At 43.6% G+C, this 13,535-nt stretch overlaps 1 protein-coding gene across 1 annotated transcript in view; it reads right to left on the bottom strand.

Annotated features, from left to right (window-relative positions):
- Positions 1-13,535, bottom strand: part of CILK1 (ciliogenesis associated kinase 1) — a 34,685-nt gene that overhangs the window by 4,799 nt on the left and 16,351 nt on the right. Inside the window, exons 7-11 of the mRNA XM_065401676.1 lie at positions 13,255-13,422; positions 11,324-11,638; positions 10,142-10,332; positions 8,466-8,617; positions 5,740-5,868 (exon numbers count right to left, since the gene is read on the bottom strand). Of these exons, the coding sequence (XP_065257748.1) occupies positions 5,740-5,868; positions 8,466-8,617; positions 10,142-10,332; positions 11,324-11,638; positions 13,255-13,422 (955 nt within the window). The remainder of the gene's footprint in view (positions 1-5,739; positions 5,869-8,465; positions 8,618-10,141; positions 10,333-11,323; positions 11,639-13,254; positions 13,423-13,535) is intronic.

Raw genomic sequence — 13,535 nt, forward strand, 5'->3', positions numbered from 1 at the left:
AGAGAAGAGACATAGCGGAGGGGGCCCAATTCCTGCAGTCTTTCCTTAGAGTTGATCTTAAATGCACGGGCTTTTTATTACCGTGTAAGATTAGGCCCTTTGTTACTAGGCAAAATTCTCATTGAAATCAGTGAGTTACACCAAACTAATGGGAGCAGGAATGTGTCCCAAAACAGAGTTGGGTGAACAGATTTTTTGATTTGCTGTTTAAGAATAATAAAAAAAAAAAAAAGTGTTTAAACCTGAAACATGTTGTTTTGTAATTTTTCAGCAAATCAAAGTTTAAAAAAAAAAAAAAAGTGTGTTAATGTTTCAGTAATATAATATAACTAACTTTTTCAGGCATTCAGACACAAGCAGGCGGAGGATTTGTTGTGGTGACAGCTCCTGGATAAGCTTTGGCCTAGGGCACTCAACTCAGATGTGGGACACCTGGCTTCAATTCCCACTTCTGCTTGATGTGGAGAAAAGATTTGAACCTGGTTCTCTCCCATTGCAGGAGAGTGCCCTTGCCAGTGGGCCATGGGATAGTTTAGTATGGGGCCTTTTCAGGCTCCTCTTGAAACTTTCCACTTTTTATAAATAGTAACTGGAGCAGGAACTTGAACCGTGGTGAGTGCCTTGTCTATCAAACTGCAGAGTCATTCTCATTCTCTTTCCCTGGCTAGTGACTATCATTTAGAGTGGTAATTCATAGTAATTGTTTAAATTAAAAAAAAAGTAAAGAACTCCCTCATTATTTACAAAAAGAACAGGAGTACTTGTGGCACCTTAGAGACTAACAAATTTGTTAGAGCATAAGCTTTCGTGGGTTACAGCCCACTTCTTCGGATGCATATCGGCTGTAACCCACGAAAGCTTATGCTCTAATAAATTTGTTAGTCTCTTAGGTGCCACAAGTACTCCTGTTCTTTTTGTGGATACAGACTAACACAGCTGCTACTCTGAAACCCCTCATTATTTACTACAAATCAAGTAAAAGGGACTGAAAGAAAAAAAAAAAAATAAAACCATGAATTATTTTTATTTTTTGTTTTTTTTAAAAAAAGGGACACTGGATTTATTGCTTATTACAACAATCTATAACCCACTAACAGCTTCCCCACCTGCTTCTTTCACCTCTATAACTGGAGGGGTGTTAACAGGCCACTTCTCCTTGAATAGTCTCTTGTTTAGCATAAGTAGTTGGCACATATTTCAATCTGTTCCAGCTTGTATTTAGCTGTGATACTCTGAGGGCTTGTGTACACTTACAGCGCTGCAGCTGTGCCACTCTAGCACTTAGAAGATGCTACCTACAGGGGTGGCAGGTTTGTATCATTTTTGGTGGTGCCCAGAATGGGTCCAAGTCCCGCCCCCGCCCCCCACACCTGCCTTATAAGCAGATTATATATTTATATTTTAAAATAATGTAAAAATGGACTGGAAATAGTAAGCGTTTAACAGTTTCCCTATATTGCACAATAACACTATCGTAAGAAAAATGTATTTAAGACTATCAACTTTATTAATACTCTTGAATACAGAAACCACCAAGCACTCTTGGATCAATAATCCTCAAAAGCAAATACTTTCCAAAATTAAAACAAAATGTAGCCCCTTCTTTTGTGATATTCTTCAGGAGGCAGCAAACACTTTTTGTCATTGTTTGATTCTTGAAATGAAGTCATCCAGGAGACTTGTAATGTGCCAAGTGATTTAGACATTCTTGGCTCATTGTCGTTCGCAAATAATTTTTCAGTCTGCGCAGGCAACTGAATGATCACTCAGCGGTGCAGGTTGTAGTTGGAATTGTGTAGAATAATTTCAGGAGAACTGTAACTTCTGACATGTCACTCAAGCCTTCGTTTTGTTTAAGAAATTGCTTCACTTCGCTCACCGAATTAAGCTGGCAATTTCTCGATCTGCAAATATCACTCAACATTTCTAAATGAAGAGATGTTAATGTCACCATGGAAAGCTTCACTTATTGGGACAATGTCCTGTTTCGAGCCATTTGCTGCATCAGTTATACGCTTATCCAATTTTATTGTGAATGTAAAGCTTTCCATTGAAAACCTCTGTTAAATGGCAACTTTGATGCTTGCAATGATCCCAACATGTATTTGATGAAAATGACTTTTTGGGGTCACTGAAGGTGTGAGGAAGGCTTCCATTGATCTTGGTGGGTTACATTTTCTCGGGAGTGTAGGATCATCTAAATAAAGATTTCGTGCCTTATCTACTGTTGTTTCCCAGAAGTGACTGTATGATGAGTCGGTGTGCATCCCGCTCAATAGCTCTTGCAACAGGCCAACTTTCTTCGTAACGCTTGCCAATGACACGTTTGGGCTTTGAATTTTTGCATTAGCTTCTTCTACAGGACCCACGGATTTCACAAGAACTGTCAGTGTAAAGTACGTTGAAAAAGATTGAAGTTGCTTCGAGAATCCACTACATTTTGAGCTAAATTCATCTGAAGAGTGACTAAATTCATCCAGGCAGTTCATTATGGCCTCGTAGTTGTTGAGCAGTGATTTAATGCTGCTGATCCTTAGTGTCCATCTTGTTAGGCACAATGGTTGTAAAGAAGGCTCCCCTTCACTCTGAAACTCTCTGAATGCTGTCATACGCTTTGACTCCCTAAAGGCACTGATGAGATCTTTCACCATCAAAAACATATTACAACATTCTGGAATATTATGCAGGGCATCCTGCGTGGCAAGGTTAAGGGACTGTGCAGCACAGTGCACAAATTCCACTCTTGGCTTGGACCACAGCAAATTTACCGGACACATTACTGGCTCCGTCGTAACACTGCCCCCGGCAATCAGAAAAGGGCAAATCACACCTGAGAAGTGTATCTTCCACAATTTTGAAAAGAGAAGCAGCATCCATTGTGTCAGTTTGCTAAAACCCAATAAACTCCTCATAAATCTCCCAGTCTTCACTAGAAAAGAACCTTAAAGAAAAACTTACTTGTTCTTTTCTTGACAAATTGGTTCTCATCCATTATGATGGTATAAAACTTAGAAGCCTTATCTTTTGCACAATTTGTCTTAGCGCCATCATTTCAATTATTTCGTTAATAACCCCATGTGAAAGCCACTTGTATTTTGTGCAACTAAGCCACTGTCTCAGTTCCTCTGAATCTGTACTGCATAGCAACAAGAGCGGCATCCAATTTGAATCACTCTCATTAAGTCCACGTAATGCTATTCCTTGTTGAGCTAGGTATTGAACACTGGTTAAAATGTTGTGCAGTGCATTCCTAGCGGATTGTGATTCTTTTCTGTAGCTGGCTGACATTAGTGCAGAAACATTTACCTGCGACTGCAGAGCAGCATACTTCATTACTGCTTCCTTGTGACAGAAGGATTTTTCGTTTGATGTAAAACCATGGATTGCGTGTCTCTAATCTTGAAATCCGGATGAAATAAACGTTGGTTCGGCCTTCGTAGAAAATATTAAGACCTTCTTTTCAGAACAGTTTTTGCAGACTGAGCAAAAAGCTCTGTCTAATTCACTGCTGTACTCCAACCACGTAAATCTTGATAGCCAAGATTGCTGAAAACTCCTTTTCTTGTAGATTTGTCGCATTTTTTTTTGTATAACTTTAGTTTGCAAGCTGGGTGTCGAACTCAGGCCGTCACTTGATGAATTATCCTTTTCTTTTTCTGTGGGTAACTTTATTAAGCATTTATCCATTGTTGATTATTATTCTTGGATTCGTAGGACCAGTAATTTGTTGCTGGGATAAAATGAAGCTACAGCGCGCTGGTGCCACAAGATTACAAGGGCCAATTAAAAGTGGAAAGTGAGAAGCAGCACTCGCCTGCTTCAATACATTATATTTTGTTGTATGCTTATAAAATCAATTATATACTTTAAAAAGTATAAAATAATCAAGTATTGTGCTAAACACGACCATACCCTAAACTGACTGCCGAATTTAAGTTGCGTGTTTTTTCCCTCGGGCACTCACAGTATATGGCTGTGTTCCCTCTAATTTTTCCTCACTCATGTGCAAAATGAATCTTATGTGCACCAATATGGAGGTGATGTGTGACAAATCACCTCCATATTAGTGCATATAACAAAATTAATGGGGTGGGGCCGAGGGGTTTGGAGTGTTGGAGGGGGCTCAGCACTGGGGCAGAGGGTTGGGGTGAGGGCTGCGGGGTGGGGCTGGGGATGAGGAGTTCATGGTGCAGGAGGGGGTGGTGAGTGCTCTGGCTGGGGATGAGGGGTTTGGGAGGGGCTCAGGGCTAGGGCAGAGGGTTAGGGTGAAGGCTGTGGGGATGAGGAGTTCATGGTGCAGAAGGGGGCTCAGGGCTGGGGCAGAGACTTGGGGTGCAGGGGGGTGAAGGCTCTGGCTGGGGGTGCAGGCTATGGGGTGGGGCAAGGCTGCGGATGAGGAGTTTGGGGTGAAGGCAGGCTGCCCCGGGGCTGGGGCCAGAGAGAGGAGGATTCCATAGTCCTCCCAGCCTTCTCCCTGCCGGCAGCAGCGAGCTCTGGTGAAGGGGCCCCCCTAGCAGAACACTCACCCGGCACCGTCACTGCATGTGCTCCTAGGAGCCGGGCCCCTCTCAGGTCTAGGAAGTCCCCTCACCTCCCCTGTGGTGGGTGCCAGAGGGCAGGGGGGAGAAGGGCTGCCATCACGCGTGCGCCTCCTCCCTCCGCAGCTGCCACCTCAGCCTGCCACCGGCGTTGCTCCCTTTAGGTGGCACCGGCCGGTGAGGGAGCACAGTGCTGAGTGGCAGGGCAGCTGCCTGCTGCCCCTGGGGCGCAGGTGGGGGATGCTCCGGGGGAGGCGCAGGGGGCGCATTGGTGGAGTCAGGCTCCTGTGCCCTGAATTTGCTGGAGCACGGGCACATATAACTCACCGCCCCTGGCTCCCTATGACGATGGGAGAGTTATACAGACATACGTTTGTAGTGGAGACCAGGGCTATGGCTTGGTCTACACTACAAACTTCATGTCGGCATAATTAAGTTGCTCAGGGGTGTGGAAAATACACATTCCTGAGCAATGCACTTACACCGACCAAACTCCCAGTGTAGACAGCAGTATGTTAACATAGCTACTGGCTCTTGGGGAGGTAGAGTCCCTGCGCTGATGGGAGAAGCTCTCCCGTTGGCATAGGTGGCATCTTCAGAAAGTGCTACAGCGCTGTCAGTGTAGACAAACCCTAACTGTTTCCCAGCCCTGAAGAAGAGCTCTGTGTAAGCTTGAAAGCTTGTCTTTCTTGCCAACAGAAGTTGGTCCATAAAAGATATTACCTCACCCACCTTGTCTCTCTAACCACCAACTTAAAATCATGCTTACCTCTGGATTTTTTTTTTTAGCTACAATTGTTCAATAGCATCTAATATACTAAAAGAGGATCAATGAGAAAAATTGTTTGATTACTTCATGTATTTGACATCACTTTGTACAGTTTAATTCATTCTTCTATACAGTCAGCTCTCCCCATTTGTGCGACTTGTTTATATGGCAACAGGGATAGGGGAAAAAATTGGAAATAAGATAATGATTTCACAAAAACTGGCAAGGGAACTCAGGGACTGGTGTAGTATGTGAAAAGATATTAAACTGATTAGATTTCAAGCTGTCAGTCAAGCTAAACATTGGATAGATCAACTTGGCTTTTGGGAGCCTAAGACCCAAAGTGGATTGGAGTAACTGGGGGGCCATTACAAAAATTCTCACCCTGCCTCATTCGCAGTTCTCTTAGAATGTCTGAATACCACTTCTTACCTGAATTCGTTCCATTGACCCCTCCTCCCACACCTGAAGCTTTTCCAGGCAAACTAGAAGTGGGCCATGGATTAGACGCAATAGAATCCTTGCTTGAACTGGAGACTATGCTATTCCTTGTGCTTATCCCTGTTGGGAAAAGAGAGAAAATTAACCATTAAAAAATCCTTGTCATACACAATTATTATGCAGCTTTGCACCTGCAAATAAATGGAGCAGGTGTTTGCCCCAGTGACCTTAACCAAAAATCTCTCCACATTCTACTGTTCAGCATCTACTATATTTGGGTTACTTCCTATCCTCTCACACCAGTTGCTTATCACTGATGTTACATGGGCCCTGTTCCTGCAAAGATAACCACCTGTTTAGGCCCTCGCTACTGTACTGAGTCCCACTGAAGTCAGTGAGTCCATGTCAGAATAAGGATCCAGGTATTTACATACTTGTCCTAATCGTACAAGGGAATCTAGAGTGCTTTGTTTCAGAGTGCTTTGGTATCCTGGTGGATGAACAATGCTACATAAATGTAAATTATTCTTATTAAATACAGCATTTTATGCTAACATCTGGTTACCATTTTAAGCACTCAAATTAGGAAAGGCAATTTAAGGTTTTCACAATACCCTATTCTACTTTTTCTGTGTAGTTTTCACTGAAGTCAGTGAGAGTTGTGCACACATTGTAGGGTCTTTGGGACAGGGTCCATTTATTTATTTATTTTTTATTATTTTTATGTGGCGTGCCTAATGCACATTTGGGCATGATACAATAAATTCTATGTGATAGAAGGTTCGGTCTGATTGCGTTTTAAAATCTACATCTAGCATCCTAACTAGTAATCCAAAAAATACCATTAAAACACTGAGTGTTCAGAATTGTAACCTTCATCTTACAATTACATGCACATTTGTATTTAAGGGAAGAAAAAAATAATTAAGACCCAGTCTGCCACCATAAAAATTAGAGACGCACAAAGTTTCAGCTTTTTTTTTTTTTTTTTTTTTTTTTTTTTTTTAGAACACCGAAACAATTCACAAATTCAGGTTAAATTTGGCAAATAGTTTCAACCACAAAGCCAAAATTTTCTGAAATGTAGAAGTGATTTGTTTAGAATAAAAACGGAAATGACATTCCATGTCAAAAATAAAGCCCTACCAACTCAACATTCAAAACATTCTATTTCAACCCAAACAAGTTTTGTTGAGAAAAAAACTGAATCAATTTTTTTTTTTTTTTTTGGCCTCCAAACTGAAAAATCAATTACTCAGTTCAAAGCCTAATACAGTAGCTTTGCCCCCAACATTCATGTGGAGTCCCACTGACTACGTGGTACGCTGATCTCTCTACTTGTTGCACTGTGTTCTGCCAGAGGCGCATAGCTGAAATCTTGTAACTGTGGAATTCCACACTGAAACTCGGTCAAAATAAATTCAGTAAAAACAGGACATCATGAGCTGCTTATTTTCCTGCTGGATGCTCACAAACACACACCTGAGGTGCCTAGAACCAGAGCTTAATTTGTACCAGGTCCTGCCAGGGCTGAGCCCTGGCACCTCTAGGTTTGACAGTTCATTGCCTCAGCACCTCTGGGCTTGCTGCATCAGTTATGAATGTAAAAAAATTGCTTGAGCCCCAGCACCTCTTTCATTACAAATTAAGCACTGCCTAGAACAGGGGTAGGCAACCTACGGCACGCGTGCCGAAGGCGGCACACGAGCTGATTTTCAGTGGCACTCACACTGCCCGGGTGCTGGCCACTGGTCCGGGGGGCTCTTCATTTTAATTTAATTTTAAATGAAGCTTCTTAAACATTTTAAAAACCTTATTTGCTTTACATACAACAATAATTTAGTTATATATTATAGACTTCTAGAAAGAGACCTTCTAAAAACGTTAAAATGTATTACTGGCACGCGAAACCTTAAATTAGAGTGAATAAATGAAGATTCGGCACACCACTTCTGAAAGGTTGCCGATCCCTGGCCTAGAACCTTATGACATGAATGGACAAGAGAGGGCCCAGTCTTATAGTGACACAAATAGGGACATCTTGTTCCCAGTGAAGACTATGCCTCAGGAGAATCGTGCGTGAGCACATGCACACACACTTGGATTCTGCCCCATTGCTGGTGCCACCACACTGAGGATGAGCAGACACACAGGCAGGTGACGCCTCTGCATAAGAGTAGGGTTTGATTCCACACATTGGGCTGCTTTAATACACTGCAGGGTGCACTTAGTTCCTGCCCTGGGCAGCAGAAAAGTTAATGCCAACCTGCTATCACCTAGCATTTACTGCTGCTAGTACTAGTATTATATATTCACTAGGCAGCTTGGGGGTATGCTCCTCTTCCCATGCAGAAGATCAGCCACTCTTGGGAACATAAGGCAGAGCCTGGCACATCAGCTGTGCACATTTCCTAGCATACGCTTGTGTGCTAAAGAGCTATTCTGCATGACTTCTCTTGGTGCACGGGAGAGCTGCTCCTGACACCTTATCCCTTTCTAGCATACCAGTGGGCAGGATTTACCTCAGTTTCTGGCATACTAGAACCTTCTCTCTTTTTTGTAAGCCTCTTTCCATTAACAGGGTAGCCCCTTCCCACCCCAGTGTTCTCTGTTTTCTTTAAAGCAATAGCCCTTCCTCGGAGTCAAAGATAAGGCCCAAAGTATCCATTACCATTTCCCATTTCCATTAAAAGGTCAAGAAAATATTTCCTACTAACCAGGTAAATACCTAGAATGTTTCAAGTAATGCTGCTTGGCTGCAGAAACTCGCAAGGTGGGTGTGTCCTGCCGTGGAAAGGATGCATGGGAAGGGGCACTGTTGCCAGAACCTAGATTGTCCGAAAGCTTCAGATCCAAAATGCTTTCAAACCTGTACCAAGAGAAATCACCATGCTTAGCCCCAAGCTCAAAGCTTACACTTCATCCACACGGAGTGTTCCTTTCACCTCACCTCCACAAATTATTTGTTCAAAATGGTTTTGGTGCTGTACAGATAAAGGAAGACATTGCATACCCTTAAGCACTTTGCTGATGGTATGTTTATGCTGCATTGTAAACCTGGGTCTGAGAGACCCAGGCTTGTGGACTCAGTGTTCCGAAGCCTGACCTTCAGTGTTCATGCTGTTTTGTAAACCTGGGCTTACACTCGCTGGATGTAGAGCGCCCAGACATACTAACAAGTCTGTACTGCACTATGCAGACCTTCGGTCTGTGGCCTGAGATGCATCCGCACTGCAGAATGACAAGGCTTGGACCAAAGTCCTAGTGGGTCTCAGGTTGACCCTCTCCTTCCTCCCCAGCAGAGTCCTAGGACCCAGGTCCTGCGTACTTGTTGACCCATGTCAGACTGATGTGTGCATGTGTATGTATGTACAGACGGGGGCTTGGGCTCAAACATGAGTCAAAGCCCAGGCTTAGTGTGCAGTGTAGACATACCTTAGGTCATGTCTACACTACAGACCTGTAATCGGTATAATTACGTCGCTCAGGGGTGTGAAAAAGCTGCACCCCTGAGCGACAGTTAACCCCCCCCCCCCCCATGTAGACAGCGCTATGTTGATAGAAGCTCTTCTGTCAATGTAGGAGAGTAGTCCCCAAACTTTTTGCCTCGTGTCCTCCTTACACCTGTCCGTGCCCCCCTCCCCAGAGCCGGGCTACAGCTCTGGGAAGCGGGGGACGCGGACAAGGTAAGGGGGCCGAGGCTGGGGCCACAGCTGGGGGTGGGGGCAGGGCTAGGAGCAGAGCCTTGGCCAGCGGGCGCAGAGCCAGTGGTTAGGGGTCGGCGCCAGGAGCGGAGCTGGGTGACGCTACCTCCCTGCCCCCTGTGGGGGCTGGTCCGCGCCCCCTGAATGTTCCTCCGCATCCCCATAGTGGGGCATGCCCCACAGTTTGAGGGTCTCTGGTATAGGAGCATCTTCACTTAAATGGTACAGCTACATTGGTGCAGCTGTGCCAATGTAGTGCTTTAAATGTAGACCTGCCTTTAGGGAGCTTAAGTTTTCCCCATTGACCCTGATCCAAGGAAACTGGAAGCCTAATTCAGATGCACATAATACAGCTCATAATACGTTACACACTAAGATGGATCAAACATGAAGTGGGAAAGATACTGAAAGACTTCACAAACTAAGCATGTCTGTCAGAGAGAATATCGAACAGAAGGGTGGGACCCTAGTGCAAGAAATCAGAGAGGCTGTTCTAAGCATAAGGGACAGCATGGAAGAATCAAAGTCAAGAACCAAGATGGAGTACAAATGTAGAGGATCGGTTACCGGCACTATAGCTAGGCAGAGAGAGCCCAGGGAGAAAGTGCTAAGGAGCAAGAGGAGATGTAGGAGGAAATGAAAGCAAATATCTAGCTGGGATGGGGTGAGAAGAGGAGACATCAACTTACCTACAAAGAGCTTCATCACTCTGTCGCCTCTTGTTTTTCAGATCAGTTCTGGTGAGGGAAGAGCTAAAATCCAAGTCTTCCAAGTCATCCCACTCTTCAGAACCTTTCATTGTTCTAGTAATGTGTCCCCATCTTCGCCTAGTCTTTGGTTTAAGTTCACCATTCGTGTTCTCTGTCCCAACCGGTATTTTCTGTTATTACGAAGAAGAAAACCAAAACATTTGCAATACAGAGCTATGGAATTATGAGGAGGGAAATCAAAACACAGTTTTTCCTTCACAAAGCAAGTGGTGATCTTGCTGTAGCAGCATAAATCCCCACCAGCTCCACTAATATACCGAGGACCTGCTCTGTGACACACAGGTGTTCATACTATCTTCTGCATCTCCTCCTGCCTTGAGAGAGAGTCCTGCACTGGCAGAAGAATGGAGCTCTTAAGTCTCTTTCATCTCTAATTTCCATACTTCTTTCACTGTACAGGCTACAAAAAGTGATCAGCTTATGTTGAATTTTCAGTCCCCGACTCCACTTGTGGGTGCAAAACTACATGCACGTTCATATGCCTGCACTTCAGCTGCCAGGGCCGCATTAAAATTTGTGCCAGCAAAACCTATTTGTCTTAACAGATTTTGCAGGCGCAAATTCTGACACTTGTGTCCTTGCGGCTGTTAAGGTGCATATGCATGTTTGAACTTTGTGCAATTCTGCATATGCACAAGGTGAAGGTCACATATAGGTTCTGCTGAAGACTTGGCTCTTAGTTTCAATACTCGTGGGCCCAATTCTCTTCTACCTTGGGCCTGAGTCTCATTTACACCAAAACCACTTTACATCACTCTGGCAGTGTAAAATGGCTTGAAGCGAGTAAGCTACAGTTCCATCCTCTTTAAGGCCATTTTACAATGCCAGAACACCGTAAAGTGGTCTTGGAGTAAGTGAGAATTGGGCCCACTATTTGTTTTACACCAAAAAGCTCCACCGACTTCAGTGGAGCTGCTCTCACTTTTCACCAGCATGAGAAGAGTGCCAAACTAGTCTTTATTCCCATTTCTCTCCTTTTTATTAAAAGGTACAACGATAACCGTGTTGGTTTAAGGTACCCCCCCCCCCCCAAAAATCCAATTAAGGAAAAGTGCACAAAGTCATCAGCAGGTTTATCAGTTATCCCAGATTCCTCCTCACCTGCTGAGGAACTTGACTACGAAGTGCTGGCAGAAGCACCTGAGCAGGCTCGTCCTCTCTTAACTGGGTCCCGTGGTCAGTCACCAAGGAGTCTGCTTTATATGGGTACATGAGGTACTGGGAAGACTGGCTTTGCTGGAATGGTCTAGATGAGAGATGGGCATGGGGTTTTGTAGGGGGTTGTGCAGGAGGGACCGGTTTAACATGGTGCAGTGCTGCTTTATCATGGAGTTCTTTCGGCTGCTTGCCCAGTTCCTGAATGCAGAGAGAGGTGCCCAGTGTGTGCCCAACCTGGAAGTAGGGATATCGAAGTGCCTAAAACACAATAAAGGTATTCTACAGGCGAAGCCAGAGTCGCTGACTTAGCTTAGTCATATGGGACAGCTCCCATGTTACCTTACCCTCTTCCCTTTCCCATGTGTTAGAATATCAAGCTAGAACTCTGTACAACACATCCTACTGCTTCAGGTTAGAGTAAGTTCTAGTGACGCCTTAACCTCTATGCAAAAGCTTGTCCATGTAATGCAAAAGTAGTTTTAAAAAAAAGGTTTCCATACTAGCCTTTTTTGGTATAGAGGCAATATACTATTATTTACTTCGTAGTGCAATAGTGTGCAAAGGCCCAGTCAGGATCAGGCACTGCACAGTAAGTAAGAGAAATAACATCCTCCAGAACTAAAGACTTTTAAATGTGTAGCTGTAATCAACAAATACTTGTCAGTATGTGCTAGCAGATTTTTTCAATCACATGCCAAACTTGTATTTGATTCTGGGAGATACCAGCATTCCGAATTTTTGAAAGATACATCATGTAGCTATGACAATCTTGCTCCGCTTTACAGGTAATTAAGTAGTTGCCGCTGGGTGTGTTATAGTGGTCTTCTCCCTAGCTTCTGCCAACTAGAACAGGCTTTCAACATCTCTCTTCCTCACAGATTCCCCACCACATTACAATCTTGTCTCATTTGTTTCGCAGGAAGTGCTATTTGCTTGTAATTATTAATACTAAATCATCTTAAAACAGTTTAGCTTGTCCTTCCCTTCAAGTTTCCCTCTCCCTCAATTTTACTTTGTAACTGCATTATTTAAGTCTACAGATTTTTGAATGAAAGACTATATGCAAAATAAGCACCCAATCCTGCTCCCACGGAACTCCCTGGGCGTTCGGACCTAAGGTTGGGTCTATCCAGCAAATGCTTGTTTCGTTACGTAGGGACCTATCATGCACAGCACTGAATTCCCTTAACTGCCATTGAAGTCAATGGATTAACCCAATATTGATTATTTAAAGCCCATCATTCAAACTGCTGAGCATCCTCAGCTCCTTCTGATTTGCAAAATCAAGCCCTTTCTAAGATTAAATTAATAGGTTGATCACAAAGCTCTTTTCAGGCTTTATAATCATCTAGTCAAGCCTCCTGAATAACACAGGCCATAGGACTTCCCTGAATTAATTCCTGTTTGAACTAGAGCACATCTCTTTTAGAAAGACATCTAATCGTGATTTAAAAATTGCCAATGACTGAGAATCCACTACAACCCTTCATAAATTGTTCCAAAGTTAAATTGCTCTCACCATTAAAAGTTTACACCTTATTTCCAGCCTGAATTTCTCTAGCTGCAATTTCCAGCCTTTGGACCTTGTTATATCTTGGTATTCTAGACCAAAGATCCTGTTATTACATTTCTGTTTCCTGTTTAGACTGATCAAGTCACCCCTTAATTTTCTCTTCATTAAGCTAAGCAAATTGAGCTCCTTGAGTCTTCTCAGGCATGTTTTCTAAACCTTTAATCATTCCTGTGGCTCTTGTCTCCACCCTCTCCAATTTACAGCCACAAGGGTAATTAATGACAGTCTGGGGCAAGATAGAGTGCAAGTAAATGCAACTATCAGTTGCACAAAGACATAGTAAAGAAAATGGAAAACAAACCTGACTAGCTGTTGGTCGCTTTTTGGGGTCCCATTGTAGCATGTCTCGCATGAGCTGAACTGCCTCACTGCCAGCATTAGGAATTAGGGTCTTTAGGTTGTTAGGTACACACTGGGGCCAGCGAAAATTCATGGTACCTGCAAGTTGGTAGCCTTCAGGCCAGTCATTCTGAAAGAATCAGTATTCTGATCACTGAAAAACCCAACCATAAAGAGCTCTGATGTCTAAGTACCAATACTGTTCACGTTCAGCACCTCTCATCAACCATCTTAGAGTTCTTT

Source organism: Emys orbicularis, chromosome 3 (genome assembly GCF_028017835.1).
Source record: "Emys orbicularis isolate rEmyOrb1 chromosome 3, rEmyOrb1.hap1, whole genome shotgun sequence".
Taxonomy (NCBI): domain Eukaryota; kingdom Metazoa; phylum Chordata; order Testudines; family Emydidae; genus Emys; species Emys orbicularis.